This window comes from Danio aesculapii, chromosome 21 (assembly GCF_903798145.1).
Source record: "Danio aesculapii chromosome 21, fDanAes4.1, whole genome shotgun sequence".
In the NCBI taxonomy this organism is placed as follows: Eukaryota; Metazoa; Chordata; class Actinopteri; order Cypriniformes; family Danionidae; genus Danio; species Danio aesculapii.
Window position 1 is genome coordinate 21,102,676 of NC_079455.1, and position 25,446 is coordinate 21,128,121.

General features: G+C 40.5%; 1 protein-coding gene across 1 annotated transcript in view; it reads left to right on the top strand.

Annotated features, from left to right (window-relative positions):
• Positions 1-25,446, top strand: part of igsf9bb (immunoglobulin superfamily, member 9Bb) — a 189,410-nt gene that overhangs the window by 161,992 nt on the left and 1,972 nt on the right. Inside the window, exons 18-20 of the mRNA XM_056446481.1 lie at positions 7,563-7,649; positions 17,909-19,549; positions 23,834-23,961. Coding sequence (XP_056302456.1) covers positions 7,563-7,649; positions 17,909-19,549; positions 23,834-23,961 — 1,856 coding nt within the window. The remainder of the gene's footprint in view (positions 1-7,562; positions 7,650-17,908; positions 19,550-23,833; positions 23,962-25,446) is intronic.

The window sequence follows — 25,446 nt, forward strand, 5'->3', positions numbered from 1 at the left end:
TTCATGAGGTATACATTTCAGCTTTTTTACTCAGTTGTTTTTTGTAAACATTAAGTGGGTTTCATAACCCACCATTAAAACAGCTTTTTTTATATGCTAATGCACACGCAGCTTAACCCAGTGTTTAAACTGGCATTAATAATATGATCATCCCCAGAGTTGAAATAGCATGATGTGCCTATTTTGTCTGAACTATTTAATAACTTTGGATGATCCCTTTAATATCAACGATAGCTGTAAACCCTCTATCATGGTAAATGGCTTCTAGTGTCTCTAATGTGCTTTCATATATATATATATATCACATTTGCTATGGTGTACTAACAGAATGTTGCAGTTTCTTCTCTTCAAGATTTTAATCACTGCAACTAATTAGTCCTTTACATTTCAAGAGCTAACATCGGTGACTATGATTTTCTACAAAGAATTTTCATAATTGTATAATAGAAAGGATATAATGGTGCTTCCCTGTGATTACTGCATTTATAGCAGTGATTTCTCAGATATTAAACTTGTATCTCTTGATCCTCCTACATATATCTTTCCCTAATCTAAATGTAAGTGGGTTAGCTTTGATATGTCAATCATAACCTCCATATAGCGATGCCATTTATAAAACATGTTGCAAGAGCAGTGTACTTTTTTTTCGTAACATGCTGGAATATGGTATCTGGGTCAAAGTGTAGGTTTTAATGTAATTATTATTTTAGATATGTATGTAACTATGTATGGGTATAACTCAAATTAAACAGACTTTTATAATGAAGGCACTGAAATATATATGGATCAAACAAGAGCCATCCCATTTTGTCTGTGTCAAATTTTATTTATAGAAGTGATTTTACTTGTATACACAGCCTGTTAAGTACAAGTCAAGAGTCTACTTTAATGCTTCAAACTTAACTCAATACCTGATGTTACTCTATCATTCAGAACATCAAAGTAATATTATATTGAGTGATTAAAAATGGCTTACTGAAAATTGTAAAGTATTTTAGGGCTACACTGTGATTTTTAAATATAATATTTGGTAACACTTTATTTTGATGGACAATTTGAGTATTATTAGACTGTCTGCTTAATATCTCCTGATACTGCTCCTTCAACAGACATTTAACTGACTATAAAAAACTTTGCAAGTACATGTCAACTTTCTGTTACGGAAGCAGACGGACAAACAAGGGGAGTAAGTATAAATGAGGTTTATTACAACAGCAGAGTAATTTGGATAATGATTGAGAGTTGAAATGGAGTTTGGATGAACTGATGATTCTCTTTGCCAGATGGGATGACAGACACAGAAGGATGACCGAATGCACACACCAGAGGACTTGCGGGGAAGACAGACTGACGAGACACACAACGTTGACAGGACAACTGGAACACTGGACAGACTGGAATGAAAACAGAGATAAGGTAAGTATATTTGCTGAGATCGTAGGGGAGTGAAACCTAGGAAGTGGTTCACTCAGAGTCCGCTTCGTAGGAACGAGACCGGACAATGAGTGAAGTGAGGTGTGTGCTTATATAGTAAATGGGAGTGATTGGGTGCAGCTGTGCGTGGTTAATACTCAGGTGAAGGTGCTCGGTGCGTGATGTTGGTGGAAGAGCCTGGCCAATCCGTGACATTACCCCCCTCCCCAGGGCCCGCTCCTGAGGGCCTGAACCTCCGACGTCGTGGTGGTCTACCTCGTCCTCGAGGTGCTGGAAATTCTGGGTGATTGGAGTGGAACTCTTCCATAAGTGCGGGATCTAATATATCGGATCTGGGGACCCATGACCTTTCTTCTGGGCCGTATCCTTCCCAGTCGACGAGATATTCAAGCTGACCACCACGACGCCGGGACCGTAGGATGTCCTTGACCTGGTAGATGGCCCCTTCTTCTAACATCAGTGGGGGAGGAGGTTCCTCTTCATGGCCAGGCTCTGTGGAGGGAATTAGAGGATCGTGAAAGGGTTTTAGGAGGGACACGTGGAATGTGGGGTGGATTCTGTACTGTGGTGGTAACTGTAACTTGTATGTGACGGGGTTGACCTGTTCCAGGATGGTGAAGGGACCAACAAATCTGGGACTTAATTTTCGGGAGGGCAGTCGCAAACGGATATCTCTGGTGGAGAGCCAGACCTTCTGTCCTGGAGTATAGATGGGGCCTGGAATCCTCCTCTTATCAGATACCTCCTTGGCTCTGCGTACTGCCCTCTGGAGATGGTGATGAGCATCGTCCCAGACTCTCTCGCTCTCCCGGAACCAGTAATCCACTGCGGGGACATCAGATGGTGCGCCATCCCAGGGGAAGAGTGGAGGTTGGAACCCTAAGATGCACTGGAATGGCGTGAGTCCGGTGGTAGGTTGCCGCAGGGAATTCTGGGCGTATTCCGCCCAGCCCAGAAACTGGCTCCAGGAGTTTTGGTGACCGTGACAGAAGGTCCGGAGGAACCGCCCCACTTCCTGAATTTTCCTCTCTGTCTGGCCGTTGGTTTGGGGGTGATAGCCAGACGAGAGGCTTACGGTCACACCTAGGAGTCTGAAGAATGCTTTCCATAGTCTGGATATGAATTGGGGTCCTCGGTCCGAGACTATGTCCTCTGGTAACCCAAAATTTCGAAAGACGTGGTTGAACAGGTTTTCGGCGGTCTCTAGGGCTGTGGGTAGACCTTTCAAAGGAATCAAACGACAGAATTTAGAGAATCGATCTATGATGACTAGAATGCAGGTGTTACCTTCAGACAATGGGAGGTCTGTCATGAAGTCAACTCCTAGGTGTGACCAGGGGCGGTTTGGGATGGGCAAGGGATGGAGTTTACCAGCAGGTAGATGGCGAGGACTCTTCGACATAGCACATTCTCTGCAGCCTTGGACGTACCTTCTCACATCCCTCGCCATGTTCGGCCACCAAAAGCGTTGGGATAGCAGCGAGAGGGTGTTGTTGGCCCCAGGATGTCCTGTGCCCAGAGATGTATGGCTGGAATGAATGAGATCTACCCGTTGGTTTTCAGGGATGAAGCGTCGATTGGGGGGACAGCCCGGCGGAGTTCTGGATTCTGGAGTGGCGTTTACTGTAGGAGCGGACCATTGGATGGGACAGATAGTGATCTGATCGGGAAGGATCTTGGCCGGTGTCTCAATAATTTCATGCTGGTCGTGAATTCTGGAAAGTGCGTCTGCTCTGATATTCTTTGAACCTGGTCGATAGGAGATAGAGAATTGAAACCTGGAGAAGAACAATGACCAACGGGCCTGACGAGGACAGAGTCTTTTAGCATCTTTTAGGTATTGAAGATTTTTATGATCTGTGATCACCTGGAACGAATGTTTGGCCCCCTCCAACCAGTGTCGCCACTCCTCCAGGGCGAGCTTGATGGCCAGAAGCTCTCGATTTCCGATGTCATAGTTCCTTTCCGCCGGGCTGAGCTTCCGGGAGAAATAGGCACATGGATGGAGTAATGAAGGAGTACCGTGGTACTGGGACAGGATGGCTCCCACTCCGGTGGTCGATGCATCCACTTCGACCACAAACGGCAAGTCAGGATCAGGATGAGTCAGCAGTGGGGCTTGAGTGAAGGATTCTTTTAGGTTTTGGAAGGCTGCGGCGGCTTCGGGAGGCCAGGGTAGTGCTTTGGGTTTATTTCTCAACAGGTTGGTGAGCGGAGCGGTGATAAGACTGTAATTCTGGATGAAACGTCGGTAGAAATTCGCAAATCCTAGGAAACGTTGGAGTTCCTTTATGGTCTTTGGTTCGGGCCAGGAGATGACGGAAGTGACCTTCCCCTCGTCCATACGAACCCCTCTTTGATCGATGATGTACCCCAAGAACTGAACAGATGGTGAATGGAAGGAGCATTTTTCAGCCTTGAGGTACAGGCGGTGTTTCCTGAGGGTTTTCAGGACCTCCGCAACGTGGTGGCGATGTTCGGCCTCACTCCGGGAGTAAATCAGGATATCATCTATGTATACGATGACGAAGAGATGGAGGAACTCCCGGAGAACTTCGTGGATGAAGTTTTGGAATACGGAGGGGGCGTTAACCAGACCATAGGGCATGACCAGGTACTCGTAGTGTCCAGTAGGGGTCACAAACCCAGTTTTCCACTCGTCCCCCTCACGTATTCTCACCAGGTTATAGGCGCTGCGGAGGTCCAACTTGGTGAAAATTTTGGCAGATCTGAGTTGTTCCAGGGCCGCAGGGACGAGAGGAAGGGGATACCGGAACTTGACTGTACCTTGATTTAGGGTTCTGTAATCGATACATGGCCGCAGCCCTCCATCCTTCTTAGCCACGAAGAAGAAACTTGAGGCAGCAGGTGACGTGGATGGACGGATATACCCCTGACTCAGAGCCTCATGGATGTACTCCTCCATTGCCTTGGTCTCCGGAAGGGACAACGGGTAGATCCTACCTCTGGGCATAGGAGCATCTGGAAGCAGGTCTATGGCGCAGTCCCATGGCCGATGTGGAGGTAGCTGGGAAGCTCTCTTGGGGCAAAACACATCCTCGTATGAGGAGTAGATCTTCGGGATCTGAATGGATATTTTCTCGACAGGACTTTCGACAGACGTGACGTAGACGGTAAGGGGTCGTTGAATTGGTAAGGGTAGATCGGGAAAACAGCTGGATCTGCATTCTTCTCCCCATCTCTTAATCTCTCCTGTGCCCCAAGAGAGGATGGGATCGTGCTTCACCAGCCACGGGCGCCCTAAGATGATATCCATCGATGCACCCTCCAGAACCAGAAATTGAATCTCCTCTTTGTGGAGCAGTCCTACTTGGAGATTGACGGGTTCACATTTTCGATGGATACGTGCCTGAGAATGGATATCGTTGGTTATGGGCTGAATCTGGTAGACGTGCGTCGAGGCTTCGGTGTTAAGCTGTAGTCGGCGACAGAGGGCGTGCGAGATGAAATTTCCTGCTGACCCGGAGTCGATGAGGGCTGTGACTGAAACTGAGACAGAAGGGGTAGTTAACTGGACATTAGTGGTGAGAGGATGCATCTTTTCAATGGGAGAACTGAACAAACTCACCACAGAGCGTGCTGGACGAATGGGACAGTCCAGCCTGACATGTCCTTTGGCACCACAGTACATGCACAGACCCCGGGTCAGCCTCCTCTGTCGCTCGGTGATTGTGAGTCTACCAGATTCTATGATCATGGGTTCTAGTTCTGGAGGAACGGCTGGCTCTGGCGAACGGAGGAGTGCTTGGGATACCGGTGGAGGATCATGCTGGTAGACCCTCAGACGATCGGAACAGCGCAGAGAGTGTTGGATGAACTTCTCCAATCCCATTGTGTCGTCGAGGGCGGCTAGCTGTAACCGGAGGCTGGGCTCTAGTCCGAGCCGGTAGGTTGTGAGGAGAGATCGCTCATTCCACCCGCTAGCAGCAGCCAGAGTTCGGAACCTGAGAGCATAATCCTGAGTGGACATGGCTCCCTGTTTGAGATGGTATAACTGTTCTCCAGCTGCTACTTCGGCATCCGCGCGACCAAAAACCTCCTTGAAATATTGGGTGAATGACTGAATGGAATTTGTTACCGGCCCAGACTGTTGCCAGATGGTTTCAGCCCACCGAAGAGCCGACCCAGAGAGAAGGGAGATGATGAATGCGATTTTGGACCGATCTGTAGGGTATAACTCGGGTTGCATAGTGAATACCAGAGAACATTGTAGGAGAAATCCATTGCACTCCTCCGCCCCGCCAGAGTAGGGCGCTGGTCGAGCCATGGGACTGGATGAGTGGGTGGACGGTGAAGAAGTGCTCGGTGCTGGTGGTGCTTCGGGAAGTGGAGCAGATGGTAGTAGCACTCTCTTCAATGAATCCACCAACTCCTGAAGGGGATCGTGAGTGCTCATGCTGTTGGTAGTTGGGTCCGGTCTTCTGTTACGGAAGCAGACGGACAAACAAGGGGAGTAAGTATAAATGAGGTTTATTACAACAGCAGAGTAATTTGGATAATGATTGAGAGTTGAAATGGAGTTTGGATGAACTGATGATTCTCTTTGCCAGATGGGATGACAGACACAGAAGGATGACCGAATGCACACACCAGAGGACTTGCGGGGAAGACAGACTGACGAGACACACAACGTTGACAGGACAACTGGAACACTGGACAGACTGGAATGAAAACAGAGATAAGGTAAGTATATTTGCTGAGATCGTAGGGGAGTGAAACCTAGGAAGTGGTTCACTCAGAGTCCGCTTCGTAGGAACGAGACCGGACAATGAGTGAAGTGAGGTGTGTGCTTATATAGTAAATGGGAGTGATTGGGTGCAGCTGTGCGTGGTTAATACTCAGGTGAAGGTGCTCGGTGCGTGATGTTGGTGGAAGAGCCTGGCCAATCCGTGACACTTACACTAACCCTAACCCTAAGCACAACCTAATGAGAATTAGTTGGCATGTAAATGCAATGTAACTTAAATTCAACAAACGTCAAAATAATTAATAATCATCAAATAAAGTGTGACCTAATATTTTAATGTGTCAGCTAATGATTCTTCTAAATATGCCTGGCAAGATGTTTGGGTATATAAATGTTTTTTGCACTTATTTTGTAAATCTTTTTTTTTTTGTAAACATGTATAACGGTTATTACACTGTGAAAATGTATATGATCAGAATATCATGATGGCATATGTTTTTATGTTAGTTATGTTACTTGAGGTTTTAACTTGATTTTTAATTTTTTTATTGCTAAAATTAACTTGTAAAATGAATTTGATTCAACTGAAATATGTTAAAAATACGCAACAGTGTATTTACAACAGTGTATTACAGTGAATTTTTGCTTAAAAAAGATAACCTAATTTAAAAAACAGAACATTTTAAAGTATGAAAAAAAACACAATGCTTTATCATACTTACTACTTTGATACTTTAAAATACCTTTACTCCTCTAAATCATATATAATATCACAATTTAAATAAACAAACTTGTGACTGTGATCACTTGGAGATGTTCTAAATTGCTTTTTTAATCATTCGCCAAATATGCTTATAAACAGAAGGCCTTACTGTAAGTTTGCAGTTAACATTGTGTTTTTTTTCTCACAAACTCTTTACTTACAACCTTATACAGATAGTCAGAACAAAAAGGCTGAATGGATTCAAGCTGACCTCAGCTATTTATGTACAGCAGGGGTGCTCAACTCGCTTCCTGGAGACCTACCTTCCTGCAGAGTTCAGCTTCAACCCTGATGAAACACACCTGGACCAATTAAATAGGACCTGAACAGCACTTGATAATTACAGACAGGTGTGTTTGATATGGGTGGCAACTGAAGTCTGCAGGAAAGAAGAGCTCCACGAACAGTGTTGGTCACCCTTGATGTACAGTATATGCAGAATGATTAATGTGACACTTCTTAAATGAACATTCAAGTATTCTCTTAATCATTATTGTTTCCTACGGTACTTCCATGTTTCCCACTTTCTTTAATTTGTACAGTATCTCTCCATGTCACTGTTTTTGATTTTGTTTGTATGGAAAGCAGCCTCTCTGGTGGCCAACGTGACCCTTCCCCTCCCCGTCCCTCTCGTCTCTATTGTGTGTCCTGCCGCAGGAGTCCTCTTACCCCTCTGCCTGGCATTGAACCCTACTGGGATGGGCAGGAACGGAGCAGCTGCAGGCCTCCGCCCTCCAGTCCTCTGTGAGTGCCTTATGCCGCATGCGTCCCATGTGCGCTGCTGGGCACGGTTGTTCTGGCAGGCTGTGAACCCATGCGCTTTACACACAGGAGAGCCAAATCTTAAGATTCACACACTTACTGTATGTTTAGCCTGGGAAATTAAAGGTGCTTTCTGGGTTATTTTCCTTGTACAATACTGTCTGCTAATATTAGCACTCTTGGTAAATATGAGCAAAGAAGGCTGTGACAAAAATGTCTTTATTGTTTAACTTTTTGATCTTTTGCTCCAAATATATCTAAAAAAACTGAAGATGCTTGATTTTGTTTTTGCATGAGAGTAGACCCTTTTAAACATTTTGTGGGAATTTTGTTTTGTATCTTCTGACCACAGGACTAAAGTAACTTCTGCAATTCTTCTGCTCATTTTTTGGCCACTCGAACTGTCCTTAATTGTGTACCCATACTGAAAAGAAGCATAATTCATTTTATTTAATGAAGTAGGGAAGCTCGGGGCACAAAGTAATGCAGAGTAAAATATAACACAGAGTTTTAGGGTATTTGCTCAGGGTTAACCATGGTGGGGTTCTGAGGTTTTCACCACAGTTATTGAAAAAGTTTGGTGAAATTTGTAAACGAAACAAAGGAGAAACCATTTTTGCAGCATAAAAGTATTTTTATTATTCTCTATATATACTGTATATAATTTTTTAATCTGTAAAAGTATGAACATAAAATCGTATATTGTTGTGCTTACCATCTTCTAAGCTAAACTATGGAATAATTTTGAAAGATGTAAAAAACACAGTGACTGCTAGCCAGTTTTGAAGAAAACACAACACAGCAGGGTTAGTTATGACAGGGTGTTACAAATAAGCCACACACTGTTGGACACCAATTACTGTAAACAAACAAAATATTTTTTGATTTTTAAGTGTAATGTTGGCATCTTTTTAAATAAAAATTATTTTGTAATTGAAGAAAAAAATGTATTTTATTGCTAATACTGCAAATAAATGCATTGTATAATGATGGATAATAATGCAAATAAATCCAAATGTGTTTATCCTATAGATAAATAAATAAACATGCTGTGCTATTTAGAAAAAAAACTAATTGAGTTAAGTACTGAGGAAATATTCCATTTAAAGTAAACTGAATTTAAATTAATTGTGTGAAATCTGACTTTATAAGCACGTTTTGTAACTAACCCTCTGTCTGTACAACTTGCCCCACAGGTGGGGTAAATAGTAAAATTTGTACTCCTGGCACTTTTGACAATACTGTACAGAAACCACAGGTCCGGCAATCATATTTTCAGTGCTCATTTATAGGAGAGGCTTGTGTGTTGTTGGTAGTAAATATGATTTGACTAACCCCATTACTTTGTTCATTATTTGGCCAAAACCAAAAAGCGTTACTTTGTGCTCCGCTCTCCCCTATACTTAAGTAATGTTGAAGAATGCACAATGACACACACACACAAAGCTGGCTGTTGTTGGCTGTCTTGTATGTGTTTTCTTTGACCTTGTTTTTTTTTTGTACATAATTTGTCTCCTGTAATTTGTATATCTGTTTATAAAATATGTTAAAGTATATATTTAAGTATATTTCATAAGCATACAAACATCTATGCACTAGAAGTATACCTAGTTTATTACTTGAATACTGCTTGGAACTAAGGCTGCGTTCAACTTTTAGAATCACGCACTCACAAACTTCCCTTCACTCGTTCCCTTGGAGGAATCCCCATCGCCATTTTGAAGTGAACGAGGGAAACTTAGATGGACATACCTCATATGTTCACTCCAACACCTATATGTCCCAGAATGCAACGTGGTTGTGATATCACAACAGTGTAGGTTCCAAGTCCTCAAGGGTTTAAGGCATTCCATTTACTGCAAACCCATTCAGATGTTCCACCAGTAGTGGACATTTGTGTAACATAATCCATTACATACATCCAGCTGAACGAGATGGAGGGAGGTTAGCAAGTGCATAAAAGGGCATATAAAAATTTACTTGAATGCAGCGTAAATTGGTCCTGTTTTTAGTTCTGTTGAAATATACATTTATATAATATAGTTTCAAATTAAGTTATATGCAAGTTATATTCTTTGATTTTTAATGATATAATTTTTCTTTTTAGATTTATTTTTGGCCATTATTAGATAGGACAGTATTTAGGACTGGAAGCAAAGTTGGAGAGAGAGAGGGGGGTAGGGAAATGTCCTCAAGCCAGGATTCGAACTTGCGGCACCTCTCGGCAACTACTGCACCATATGTCGACACTCTAACCACTAGGCTATTGCACCGACCTAATAATATAATTTCATTCAAAACTCTAGCTGCCAGGGTGTGAGAGACATTAAAGCTTTTGCTTCCGGAGCGCTAGCAGATCTCAAAGTGATGCAAATGCTAAAGGCAGGGTGTCAACGACTCTGCTATTGTTAAATCTTAGGATCTATTCAAGACCCTGAAACAATATTTTCAACTAAAATTGTCATGCCCGTCAGGCCTGTACCAAAAACATTTCCTAAAAATTTAAAAGAAAAAATAGGAATCTGTTAAAGTTTTTAATTTAAAATAGTAGCATTTGTCAATTATTAGGCAAATAACAAACTCAGCACATTCAACTTTCCTCACTTAGAATTTTGGATGTAGGAGGTTTCACCGAAGCAAAAGCCGACACAGGATTCCACGTGGTTTTAAAACCTTCTTCGATGGAATATTTTCAGGTTTTTACTAATTATTTTGGCATAGCAGTCAAAATAGGACAAATGAGAGCTGTATGGGACCTTTGTCAGTGATGGGGGGTGGGTCTTTTGAACCACCTGAACCCCCCTGGCTATTTCTACGTCTCCACTTTTACACTGCCCCTCCTAAAACATATAATAGACAATACAACTCTGTCCAAGTTAGACTTGTAGACTTGTTTGAGACTTGTGTTAGACTCATTAGAGTCTTGTTTGACTGTAAGACTCTGTTGTAGGCCCTTGCAGACTCATGTGTGGAAATGCTGTTTGACTGCAGAACAATCATCACGTTTCAATAAAGAGTGTCCTGGACAGGGTTCATCAATTTACAACAATTTGGTCCTGTGACTAGAATAGAGACTGAAATCACCAAATTCACAACAGTATATAAAAGTATACTTGTGAGTGTGCTACAACAATAACAAACTTTAGGTGCACAAGTCGTCCCCTCCTCAGTTAAGTTTTTTATTTGTACTCCAAGTGAACGTATAAGTATACTAGTAGTTTACTTGTGTAATACTTGTAGTAAGTAATTAGTTTGTGATGGAAGGAAGGAAGAAAAGTCGTGAGGTGGTCAAGCGGTGTACTATATTCAGAATTTGGGCTCTGTTTAACCCATCCAAGAACACACACACACACGCACACACTGTCAATATAAGTCGAGTATACTACATTTCAGAGAAGTACTTAAAAAGTACACTGAAGGTATATTTATTTTTAGTTTATATGAAGTATACTCATAGCAGACTGGAATAAATGTTTATTTTTTTCAGGAGGGCAGTTTGGCATCACACTTCCAGTTCATTGGAATTTATTGATTATTTCCCTGATGGTGGATTTGGTTGGTGGAGCGGGATTTTTCAGTGTTTTTACTGTTGTGTGAAGTTCAACAAGCATTTGTTATTAATCACAACTCTGCTCTTTGGTATTACCTATTGTTATGAATGACAGAGTGAGTTTGACCTATGTTTCACCTCATATTTATACCCCTGTGAAACATGAGATCATTACTAAATCATTTGCCAGGCACACTAAGAATAAAAGTAGAAAAGTACTTGGATATCAATAACATTATGCATTAACATTATCAACATATGAGGGTCAATAATTGTGGCACACCTACATCAACAACTTTGTTTGTTTGTTTGTTTGTTTGTTTGTTTTTTTGTTTGTTTGTTTTAGATTAAACTGTGCTATTTCCAATTGTTTGTTCTCAGTGAGGTCAAAAGGTTACACAACAAAGCATTTTTTTTTTCCCAACCGTCTTCGCTCATATTTACCTAGAGTGCAAATGCTAGTGGAGGGCGCTGTCATTACTGTGTTAATGCATATGAGTGTTTATATTAACACATTTACTATATTACTTTATTTAATGGAAACCTAGCAGGCAAGAGGCATGTCTGAGTGTCAAATCATTAATAATAATTATAAGCTCAATGGTGAAGTGAATGTTTGTTGTTCACAGTTAAAAATATTCCGTTTTTGAAACTGAACTAGGCTTTATACTTTGTTTGTGGATCAATGTGAATTGTCAGAAATACTGACAAGTATATTTAGCAAAGATATGTTTTAAAATCCAATGAATAAGCAGACTGAACATGCATGCATTTATCTATTATGCATACTTTTTGACATTACTGAGGTTGCAGAATATGCATAAAGTTTATTTTTATAACTACGGTATAAAAATGATTTACACACATCTTTATTACTATTGGCAGCTGCGCAGACCTCATACAAAAACATTCATTTTAAAAGTACATGTATGGTGCTATTCATGTTTACATTGATGCACATGGCAAATGCTTTTATTGGAAGAAATAAGGCAACTGTTTTCATCTGTTAATGTTAGCTATATTATCATCCAGTTGTTCTGATATTCAAAATGAGACTGAAGGACACAAAGATATTATAACAATTTATGTGGAAAAGACCTTGTTAGCCTGCCTTTTGTAACACTAGGCTTCCAATTACCTGTTCTATTTATACCTATGTATGTGTGTGTGTGTGCGTGCGTGCGTGCGTGCGTGTGTGTGTGGTAACTTATAGCACACCAAATATGCAGTCCATGGACTTGGGTTGAAAATAACCTGGAGGTTTCCTTTAATTTGATGACAGCATTTTCTTTATTATTATTGTGCCCTGCAGAGGGCGACACAGCTCTTTTACTTTGATTATGAGGCGCGCTTTAAAAGCTGTGAAATCCTCCTCACAGAACTGGGTCAAGTTTTGTCATGGACAATATTCATAATACATAATAAAGCAAGCAGCCGAGCTTTAAATCATAAATGGCTTTTTACTGAAATAATAATTTTATTTTTATATAATGCACAATCATCTCGGAATCAAACTGGGTGAAAGGATAGTTCATGCAAAAATGAAAATTCCACCATCAATCCTGCACCCTTCACTTATTCAAAACCTATTTGAGTTTCTTTCTTCTACCAAACACAAATGATGATATTCCAAAAAATACTGGTACACACATTGATTTCTACAGTATTTTTTTCTTACTATTGAAGTTGATGGGGTGATGCAGTGGCGCAGTAGGTAGTGCTGTCGCCTCACAGCAAGAAGGTCGCTGGTTCGAGCCTCGGCTGAGTCAGTTGGCGTTTCTGTGTGGAGTTTGCATGTTCTCCCTGCGTTCGCGTGGGTTTCCTCCGGGTGCTCCGGTTTCCCACACAGTCCAAAGACATGTGGTACAGGTGAGTTGGCTAAATTGTCAGTAGTGTATGAGTGTGTACGGATGTTTCCCAGAGATGGGTTGCAGCTGGAAGGGCATCTGCTGCGTAAAACATATGCTGGATAAGTTGGCGGTTCATTCCGCTGTGGATTAATAAATGAACTAAGCCTAAAAGAAAATGAATGAATGAATGAAGTTGATGGATGTCAGCAACCAGCATTCTTCAAAATATCTTGTGTTGTAGAAAGAAACTTATGAAGGTAAAACCACATGAAGGAGAGTGAATGATGAGATCATTATCATTTTTGAGTGAACTATCCCTTTAATACAACTCCTCATTAAATCCTCCATGACATTGCTGGCTGCTGGCTTTGAAAGCTTCTCTTCCCTGTCTGCCAAATATTTTCCCTCCACAGGTCCACTTCAAAAGTAGCTTATCTATCTATCTATCTATCTATCTATCTATCTATCTATCTATCTATCTATCTATCTATCTATCTATCTATCTATCTATCTATCTATCTATCTATCTGTCTATCTGTCTGTCTGTCTGTCTGTCTGTCTGTCTGTCTGTCTGTCTGTCTTGTCTATCTATCTGTCTGTGTCACTGTCTGCCGTGTCTATCTATCTATCTATCTATCTATCTATCTATCTATCTATCTATCTATCTATCTATCTATCTATCTATCTATCTATCTATCTATCTATCTATCTATCTATCTATCTATCTATCTATCTATCTATCTATCTATCTGTCTGTCTCACCGTCTGTCTGGCTTGTCTTGTCTGTCTGTCCGTCCATCCATCCATCCATCCATCCATCCATCCATGTCTGTTTGTCTTCACTATATGTCTGTATGTCTTTGTGTATAGCTAGCTATCTGTCTGTCTGTCTGTCTGTCTGTCTGTCTGTCTGTCTGTCTGTCTGTCTGTCTGTCTGTCTTGTCAGTCAGTCCGTCTGTCCATCCATCTGTCTATCTATTTATATATCTATCTATATGTCATTGTGTCTATACATCCATCCATCCTTCCATCCATCCATCCATCCATCCATGTCTGTCTGTCTGTCTGTCTGTCTGTCTGTCTTGTCAGTCAGTCCGTCCGTCCGTCCGTCCATCCATCTGTCTATCTATTTATATATCTATCTATATGTCATTGTGTCTATACATCCATCCATCCTTCCATCCATCCATCCATCCATCCATGTCTGTCTGTCTGTCTGTCTGTCTGTCTGTCTTGTCAGTCAGTCAGTCCGTCCGTCCGTCCATCCATCTGTCTATCTATTTATATATCTATCTATATGTCATTGTGTCTATACATCCATCCATCCTTCCATCCATCCATCCATCCATCCATGTCTGTATGACTGTCTGTCTGTCTGTCTGTCTGTCTGTCTGTCTGTCTTTCTGTCTGTCTGTCTGTCTGTCTGTCTGTCTGTCTGTCAGTCAGTCCATCCGTCTGTCCATCTGTCTGTCTGTCCGTCCATCCATCCATCCATGTCTGTCTGTCTATCTATTTATATATCTATCTATATGTCATTGTGTCTATACATCCATCCTTCCATCCACCCATCCATCCATTTCTGTCTGTCTGTCTATCTATTTATATATCAATCTATATGTCATTGTGTCTATCCATCCATCCATCATTCTATCTGTTGTTAACTTGTATGATACTATTCTTGTATGATACAAAATGTACAGTATAATTGAAATAAAGGTGCACACAGGTTTACCCTTTCTTTCCTGTGTCTTAATCCCCCTCATAATGTTTGTTTCAGATTTCTCCCTCCCAAGCATCTGAACCACTCCCTGTATTTCACCAACACATCTTTGCACACCAGAGGTTAACCTGCAGCTACTGATGTTCCTGCCTTTCTTATTTGTTGTTTTGCTAGTGGATTTGACTTACATAACTGCTAAACGATGCAAAATCTTGGTGTATTGTGGGGTATTGTTTATGCACTTTTTGTGATTTGTTGCTTTTACAGTGAATGGTAACAGTAGAATGAGCTTTTAATGAGATATTCTGTGCCAGAAAAACTGTATTAGTTGTGCTATTGTAATGCCTGACAATCATTCTTGAATGCTCAGCTTAATTAATTTAGAAAGGTTTTGAATCGTGTGACTTAAAACAACAGGAGTATGTTTTGTTGAGTCTTTAAATGAAGTTTCTGGAAACATTGGCATGGAAGGTCAAGTAAAGACTCAATAAGGTCTGATAGCATCTTTCTGTCAGCATTCCTTTCATCACAACATTTAGTTCGACGATGTCTTGATGAAATGATCAAGCGATAATGATCATTACAGCTAAAGTGCACAATGAATCCTTGATGTTTTACCAATATTTTATTCAAAACATGTTTACTGTTTGTTTACTTGCAGGTCAGTATTGAATCAAATATCTGTTTAACTCAATTTTCACAGTATTGTATATTATGACAACAATTGTGAGACGTTTGGACCATTGAAGAGTGAAGAGTGTGTATTGTGTGTTGCCTCTGCTTGTCTGGGGAAAAACCTGCTTGCTAGTGCACTGTATTGTTGCTTGAAGCAGGCATAACGTCACTGCACCTGAACGGTGGTCATCAATAGGCAGTTGCCATGGAAACCAAGCGCCATCACCGCAGCCATTACAAGCGAAGTGCATGCTGTAATGATTCAGCAAAAACAAAAGCTTCAGCCATTACATGTACATTTGTTATGGAATAAAACATTTGAACTCTGAAATTTGCTGATTTTCTCTTTTCTTTTCTGGGCTATGCTTGTTATTTCTCGTTGTTTGGTCACATGGATACTCTCAGTTGAACGTCTTTCTTGGAAAATGTCACCATCTATGTTTAATAAGAGCTGAAATGTTTACCTGGATGTATGTTCTCTAACAAGGAGAGAGACACACAATATCAATTTCTTGGGGAAAACTCTTTATTCAAACAGCGGTGACTGGAGAGTATAAGGCCTTAACAAGGATGAGTTATGACAAGATATATCCAGAAAGAAGAGTGAAAATGACAACAGTCAAATTCATTTAAAGCACAAAATGACTTTCGCATGGTTTAATAACAACAATAATAATAATAATAATAATAATAATAATAATAATAATAATAATAATAATGATAATAATAATAATTAATTTTATTTATAAATGGCGCCTTTCTGGAGACCAAAGGTCACCTTACAACAAGCATCAACAGCCATACCAAAACATATTAATAACAACTCATTTTGATGGCCTCAATAAGGTCTGATAGCATCTTTCTATCAGTGTTCCTGATTATCTTTCATCACAATATTCAGTTCGAAACGACTTGATGAAATGATCAAGCGATAATGATAAGTACAGCTAAAGTACACGCTGAATCCTTGATGTTTTACCAATATTTTTATTCAAAACGTAAATAAATTATTATTTAAAGAGAATTGTATTTATTTTTTCAGATTTCAGGGTACTACATTCATTTTTAAGACCTATAATAATAATAATAATAATAATAATAATAATAATAATAATAATAATAATAATAATCGGTTAATTTACAGATTCACATAGGTCATGAATTATGGGTGCTTTCTATTTATTAAAATTTTTTAGATGCAAAAACCTGGAAATGAGCTGTCATAACTTTTTAGTCACTGTGTGAATGTATTTCTGTATGATTTATTTATCATTTTTTAGCTTCTAACTACTAAATTGAAAACAGAAGTTGCATTTTTGAACTGTAGAATAAAATTTTCAACAGCAAAAGCTATCAGAGCAGAGAACAAGCATAAGCATAGATATAAAAAAACACCCACAAACTTTGAGCTAAAGACATGAAAGGTATACAATGAAAAAGATGCCTAAAAATATCTCATTGTAAATCATAAATTACAAATAACTCTTAGTAAGGTGACCATATAGTGCCAATGAACAATAATTGAAACATTTTAATGATATTTATGTACACTGTTGAATTTTATAGCACACTTCAGACTTATCTGTTGTAGCTTTGGCAGTGCTAGGCATGATGGAGCATAGACCAAATTCTAGCAATCCCATGGTTGCACCCCAAGGATCACCATTGTGACCTTTTGCAGCACACTGCTCTATGATGCTCCAGTTACACTTTATTATGCTTTTTAATGAAATGACAGATTTATGTTTTCATAATTTAAACATTATAAACATTAGAATGTCACGCTTATTATTTGTTCATGGAGTATGGGTGCATCTGACAGTAAAAAATGTTCACATATTTATATTTATACTTTTTAACATAAAATCTCACATCTTAACATAAAATCTCATTTTTTCACTAAGCCAAATGTTTATATGAAACTGTACTTACAGTGCTCAGCAAATAAAAGTACACCAATCTTTTAAGTTCATATTTTTAATAGGAAGCTATACAATATTATATTTGTCCATATACATTAAATTAGTCAGTACTGAAGCCAAATCTGGAGCTTATCTAACAAAATAACTTACGATAACGGTCCAAAAACCAGTACACCCAAATTTATGTTATAGAAAAATATTAATACAAATTTTAAAAAGAGGTAAAATCAAGAGAAACAAAAAAAAAGGAAAATTTTGTAGGTTAATTTTTTTTGCAATATTTTGCTTGAGTTTAATTGTATTATCTTTGAATTTTTAAATATGTTTGGTGACTTAAATATTATTTTAATATATATTTCTGTTTAATTAATCAGTTTTGTTTAAATTCACTAAAATATGTTGCCAATATTCACTGAGGAATGAATACAAATATTTATTTTCAAAATGGGGTGTACTCAATTATGCTGAGCGCTATGCCATGATATTATTGATCATTTGTTCCTTTTTCTCACCCGTTGTTACAGGTCATCTTCCGGAAAGATTAGTCCAGAAAGCATTCGCTCAATAGGACCTCCTTCAGAGTCTTCAGAGGATGGTTTACGAGCTAAGAAGTTTCCTCAAAGTCCTGCCAAGGAGGAGCTGTCCTTATACAAGAAGACCAAGAGAGCAATAATTAGCAAGAAATACAGTGTCTCTAAGCATGAGGCGGAGGCTACTACACCAATCGAATTGATCAGTCGTGGCCCAGATGGGCGCTTTGTTATGGATCCCACTGATTTGGAAACTCCAGTTAAGGCACGGCGCATTGAGGGCTTCCCCTTTGTGGAGGAGTCTGACCTGTATCCTGAATTTCGACAGTCAGATGAGGAGAATGATGATCCGGGGCCCATGCCGCCTGTGATGGCTACCCTCAGACCCCATCAGATTTCCCCCATTTCATCTAGCCAAGAGTCATACTTGCAGCCTCCAGCCTACAGTCCCCGCTTTCAGAGGCCCATGGAAGGCATGACTATTATGGAGACCAGTCGCCTCCAGGCTACAGGGCAGATCCGTGGTGCTCCTCACTTCCGAGCCTTTACCCATGGCCAGTTCTACAGCTATTTGGGAAGTCCAGGAGAACCTGAGCCACCTCCTCCCTTCTACATGCCGGACACCAGCCCTCTCAGCTCTGTAATGTCGTCTCCTCCATACCACCTGGAGGGACCTTTTGGTCATCCTACCATACCAGAGGAAATTGGTGAGGGAGAGATTCAGCATTATGCAGTCTCTGGCTACACCCTTCCCTTGGCACACCCCTCCACCTCGCGCTCTCCAGACATCTGGCAGAGACCAGATTTCACCTTTGCTACAATAGAGGGTCCTCACTTTATTTTCCCACCACCACACCCTTTGCATCTTCATCCGGAACCTCCCCTTCCTCCCCCTCTTGTTCTTCCTCCTAGTGCGCTCCAGCCCTCCACACTTCAAGTATCTCCTTACCCTGGTATCCTGCAGCTGGAGGCCCCAAAGAGCCACCCAGGCAAGTCTCCCAGCAAGGTCAAGCCTCAGGGCCTTCCAGCCAAGCGTTTACCTATGCAAGAGGCACAGAGTCTAGGGCAGCTAAGACACACAAGCCACGGTATGGGTGTACCGGTATTGCCTTACCCTGACCCAGTGTCTCACATGGTTGGCCCAAGCTCGTTCGGAAGCCTGGACACCAGATGGTACGAGCTTACACCCAGGCTTAGCCCCAGACAACCCCGTAGGATGGAACCCAGCATGGTTGTTCTCCAGCCATCCCGTCTCTCACCTCTAACTCAGAGCCCTATTAGCTCTCACGAAGGCTCACCAGAGATTGTAGTTCGTCCCAGACCCCGTCCTAGTATGATCCAACCTCCGATCCCTCCTGAGATGTCTGAGATCACCCTTCAACCTCCTTCTTCAGCTAGCTTCTCTAGGAGGTCCTCCCCTTCCTCCTCTCCTGCTCAAGGCCAAGGCAGCCGAAGGGCAAGTCCCAGCTACCGATCCCACATGGCATTTGCCACCTCAGCGACAAGTTATCCGTCACAGTCCCCTTCACCTCCTGTAGAAAGCAGCAACATTTTTGGGCAGATGCCAATGCAGAGGAGGACTGAGGAGGAGATCCTTCCATCAGAACCCTCTCCACCCCAGTTATCAGCTTCAGGGTAGGTGCACTAGGCCTTTATTGTGTGGTCCAAGCCATGTACCATGTTGCCTAAGTGTAACACTTATGACCCTTTGGGGATATCAGTGCAGAAATGACCACACATTTTGATTTTAGTCTAAGGCCACAGTTTGTTAATATGGGCTAAATTTGAGTGTTTGATGCTTGCCTTAAGCTGGTCTTAGTAATGAACTCATGCTTTCATAGAAACACTGCCCCAGATGCCTTGCATTATTCAAAACCATTCAAAACCATTTTCTACATAGACAAGTTGTGCTGTAGTTTTCTATGCCACTGATTCTGCTTTTCATGTAAGACATCAAATTTCATTCATAAGGTCTGTGAAGCACTTTAAAGCACTTGTCTTAGATTAAAAAGTGAGTGAGCTTTACTAAAAGTGATTGTGGATTCCAAGTCAAGACTTGATGAATTATTTGCTTCACAGACGTGGTGACAGACCTTTTAGGGCTACGTGTCTGGAGAAGTTCCATTTTAATTTCATTTAAAATGCAAGGACGAAGCCCCTAAAAAGCCTGAAATCAGAGGGACGCCACCACAGGATCTCAGCCTTTCCATTCACTGTCATGCTTTACCCTGCCTTTCACCCAACAGGAGGAACCCCACATGCGCAATAAAATTGACCAATCCCTGTCCAAATGAAGCCCACTGTTTTGACTAACTCCAGGCTTTTTAGGACGACTCTCAGAGTGTATGATGTGGAGGCTGAGGTTGGTGTGTCCAGCACAACAGGCACAGTGCTCCTTTCCTTTTCCAAAGTAACCTGACCGCATGATTGCCTTTTCCACACTCCCCCCCTCTCTTCTGCCTCCTGTCACCCAGGTCACCCCAGCTCTGACTGCCAGGGGGAGGCTTGTTGGGCGAATCATGTTGCAGGGACTGTTTGCTCTCATCTGTTGCAATGTCGTCATCATCAAATAGGGCATTTGGTCATTCTTGATGACTCCTCGAGTCTTATCTGCTTTGTTTTTGATTGATCTCAGCTATCTGGGCAGCGTTGTTGTGACCAGGTCCTCTACACCGCAATAGGTAAGGGTTGGATCCATGTCTGAAAGGGGGGGGCAGCAGGTGGGGCTTTTATTCACCTCGTCCTTTAAAGGGGAATACAAGTCTTTGGGTCTTGCTTTCCTTTTGTTTATTACAAATTTACTTTTTTGGTTGTATCTTTTTAAAGATTTATTTTCAGATAGCCACACATTTTAGTTCTGCAGTCTTGAAACCTATATGCATTCTGGTCTTAGTATGCATATGCACATTTACCACTTATTAAATAGGAACCCTAGCACATATCATTTGGTCAGCACAATCTCATGCTTGAGACGCAATGTGTGAGCCAATTTGAATATTAATTTTTTTTCGAGATTCTGCCATTTGTCCTTATTGTTTGATATTAATGGTTTTCTTCATGATATGTTCTTCCAAATGTATTATTTTTTGTAATAAATGTGCTCTTAAATTAAGGTTTATTAAATGACAAAACAAACACTACTTGAAGTTGCTGTAAATTTTAATTATGGCTTGACCTGGATAAAGGGGACCAGCTGTTAGTGACCGTCTCAAGCAAGAGTTGCATGTTATACTTCATTTTAAGTAGATGTTTTTTATTGCTTGAAACCAATTCAAGTGATTTAAAACCCATGAACACACACTGTGTATGATAAAAAGCAACTCTCCTTTTTATAATCATGATTGATGCAGTGTACACATATTTGGAAACATGTATTTGTATAAAAAGCTGCACTCGTTTTAGACTGCAGAACACATTTCACAATCATGCCAAGCAAGTTTTCTTCCAAAACAGTTCCTGCACTTCTTTTACAGTGGGGAAACTACTATTTGCACCACAAAATGCTTCTTTTTACACTGTAGCTTTCACCCAATGAAGTGCTCTTCCAGAGTATTCCCCTTTAAAGTTCTGTTCCATGTGCAAAATGCCATGCATGCCATTGCTAAATATTGCTCTTCAGTTGAAAAACCAACAAATATCTGATTAAATTCTTGTTACATTTGTTGTCCAAGTGCTTTGTTTTATTTTTCATTATGTGACTGTTCCCAAGTAGTCATTTTCCCCTCCCGCCATCTCTCCCCCTGTCAGCATGGTGAAGCCCATTGTAGACAGTATTCATGTCTATGAGCACATTTCTGACAATGCTTTGTCGCTGAGCTGTGGTTTTCCCCCCTCTACTAATGGCCTTTAATTCTCTCGGCAGCCTCAACAGACGGACGACCCCTCTATAATGCTATTTCTGTTATTTTACCGTGCCTCGTGAAATTTGTGTGTGTGCGAGTGTGTGTGTTGGGGGCAGAGTATGCAGGCTGCCAGTTTAAGTGCCTCCATACTGTATTTGGATGGGAAGACCACACATACATTTTTTATATACTAATGTTTTTATAGATAGTACTTCTAATTTCATGACTTCTAAAAATTTCTCTTTAAACAGATACATACATTATGTTGCCATATTGAGGTACTGTATACATTTTAAAACAATTTCATTTTTTAATTATATATTATAACTTATTACAATTTTGCCTTCTTTATGTATGCAACCTTCACTCATTATTGATTTGTTTAAATGTTTATTAAAACCTTCACTTAAAGAGCTCCTATTATGGGTTTTTGAAAATGACCTTCCATGCAGTGTGTAACAGCTCTAAGTGAAGTAAAATATCCAGATAAGGCTTAAATCTGAAAGTGCACCGTGTTTAAAACTATTGATTTATCGATAAAAGAGTCTATTATCAATAAAATAGTGGGTAGAATGAATCGCTCTTCGGATTAATCTGTAGCCGTGTCGCCGTGTCGTCGATATAGGATTAAACCCCACCCATTTGTTGCGTGCGCAGACCCGGGAAAATTGAAACCCCCGGCCCCGCCCACAAACACTGTAGATGGAAAAATAGGAAGACAAACACTATAGCAGATCCTGGTTGAATCAGGTCGCGTAGACACGCGTATGGTGAGGGAAATTAGTGTTATTTTCCCTATGCAAACATAAGGTTGTGAAGAGTCAGTGGTTGAAGTTTGTTCAGCATTATAGCCCCAGTCTTGTGCTGTGTTTCCTCATTTTCTGACGAGTGCTTCAGCAATCTACACGCTTACAATGCGGCATTCGCGGCCGTTCGTTGAAGGAAGGATCAGTAAAGACTATTGATGTATGGGACTTTGTCAGATCTTGACAGGAACTTTACAGTACACAGTTCATGGATCAGTTCCTTCCTCCATTTTACAAGTGTAAGTAACTTAAGTGCGATTAAAATGGTTGCCTCCTTGTTTTCTTTAGTTTGCAAATTATGTATTTAGTTGTGTTTTGTTACTTGTAACCGCTTGTACTGTATCTGGTTAACTCTTTATATTCTGATATTGCATCTAAATCCACGTTGAAACACGACGTGTGCTGCTTTGTTTACGGATTTAAATGCATTCGTGAGCTCGTGATTCACTGCCATTTGTCGTTGCTATGTCCACCGTCAGCTGTTCCTACACACGTGCGGTGGTCAAATTTCAAAATAGTTCAGCTTTTGCCACCGTGTGGATTAATACTGAATATGTGTCACTGTTTTTACTTATGGTTAAGAATAGAGTATATGCGGGTGATAAAATGCATTCCTTTAATGCACTTCTGCATTTGGGCTCACACATACACTCTGCACACTGACTACTTTAAAATTGTTTATAAGCCATGGTGGGCATTTCTCACTATCTCACGCTAAAGACAGTCGACCAATCGCAATAGACCAATTAGTCATTAGACCAATGAGTGCAGTTTAGCCTCACGCTAAGGAGGGGTTTGGGAACAAATGAATCGCTGAACGAATCATATGGGAGTCGTTGGGATAATTAGGTAAAAATAAATGCATATTTTAAGACAATGAAAGTCTTTTTTGACCTTGCATGCATATCCGCCGGTTGTTAGAGACCCCCAAAACTAAAATATGACCTTTTATAATGCATAATAGGGGCTCATTAAAGCATTACAAAGGTTATTTGAGACAGGACACACCATAAACTCACAGTATACCTCTCTTTCCACTCAAATAAGCATTTTTTGCATCATAGTTTTCATGCTAAACTGAACCATGCCTGGTGCAGATCATTTGAGTGTAAGAGATTCATGGTTAATCATAGTTGCCTGCTGGCCTGCACTAGCCACAGTAACACAGCAAGGCCATGTGATCACTAATGTGAGGAGTTTGACACACATGGCGAGCCACCGCACTACTCTTCCCTGTGTGATGGCTTTGCTTCTCTTTGCTTCCCGCACAGAAAACGTCGAGGTGCACCAAGTGGCTCTGCAGGGTCTGAGAGGATAGAAGCACTGAGATATCAACGAGTGAAAAAAGCCAAGAAAGTTGGCATCAACAATAACAACTCCAAGGCCAGACGAAAGACGGGTGAGAAACAAGTCACAATTGATATTCTATATGTCTATTGTGTAAAATATAAGGTGAGTTTCTTCATAAAATAAGCTTTGTATTAAAACTAAGTGGGTTGTTTAGTTGTCTACTGGATTCTACAAATGATTTCTTATCTTTGGTACAGTCATTATGATGGTAATATATCTACTGTAAGATACCTTGAAGTGCTGTTTAAGGAGATTACTTAATTAATGAAATGATAATTTATTAGGTCTGTGTTCCAAAAATGCCCCCGTTGTGCTATTTTGGAGAGGATTGTGAAAGGTCTGCAACTTTGACACTAAAATTTTGTATTCTATGCAGATTTGTTTTGTGTATTTTGACCTGTTAAGATTCTACTGTTTGAAAACAGATAAACTTTGCATGGACCTCCAAACATACAGAACTCTGGCTATACAATATGGTGAAATCAATGCCATCATTGTTATTTATATCATTGTGTTTACAAGTACAGAGAAAGTCTCTGTTGCTGGAATTCAGACAGTGTAAGGGACGTTTAGTTTCTGACACATACTGTAAGAAGTAGACTTTGTAATCTGTAATCACAAGAGATTGGGCTTTATCTGACCAATTACAGAGGAGCATACTATTTGAAAGTTGGGGTTTAGAGAGACCAGGGGTTTTCAATATAATTGTGGCTTACTCACAAAACATGCATTCGCCACATTTATAAATGAGACCCATAGTGTCTCTAAACCCCACCTTTCAAAGAGTATGCTCTGCTGTGATTGGTCAGATGAGGCCCAATCTCTTGTAATAGAGACTTCCCATGTAAATGTTGTATTCTACGAAAAACGAACTTGATGGGAGAATGTGTGCAGCTGTAAGTGGACTCTAAGTCAGCGGTTCCCAAACTTTTCAAACCGCAACCCCTTAAAAAACAATACCAGTGACTCTCAAATCCAAATATCCTGCTGGTGGTTATAAATGCACAAACCTTGCAGTCAATGGTGCACAAACACCAATAGGCCTATGTGTCTTTTCTTGGTGTATTTTTGGTGACCACCACTGGTAGACCGTCCTCCATCTTCAGGCATGGCCTGTATTTATTTTTAATGTATGTGAGTGCCAGAAAGGTGTCAGAAAGTTTAACCTAGTGCTATAAAATCAATCTGCTGCATCCAACGATATTGCTGTGTGGGTTAATTTAACGTAATAACCCCAGGTGTCGCAGTCCAATGGAAGAAAAAGCCTGATGGCTCTTTATTTGCATGTTGTTTTTCAAATGTAACTATTAACTGCTATTTTTATCTTCTGTAGGTTATGAATAAAATATGGTAATTTTAAACTATAGTTCATTAAAATTCATTCGATTTTTAAAAATCATCAATCATCAACCTCCCTACCCCCGACCCCCACTTTGGGAACTACTGTCTTAAACATGTTCAACTTGAATATAGACTTAATTGGACCAGTTTGAATCATCATGTGAGCCATAATCAGTAATAAGTAAAAAAAAAA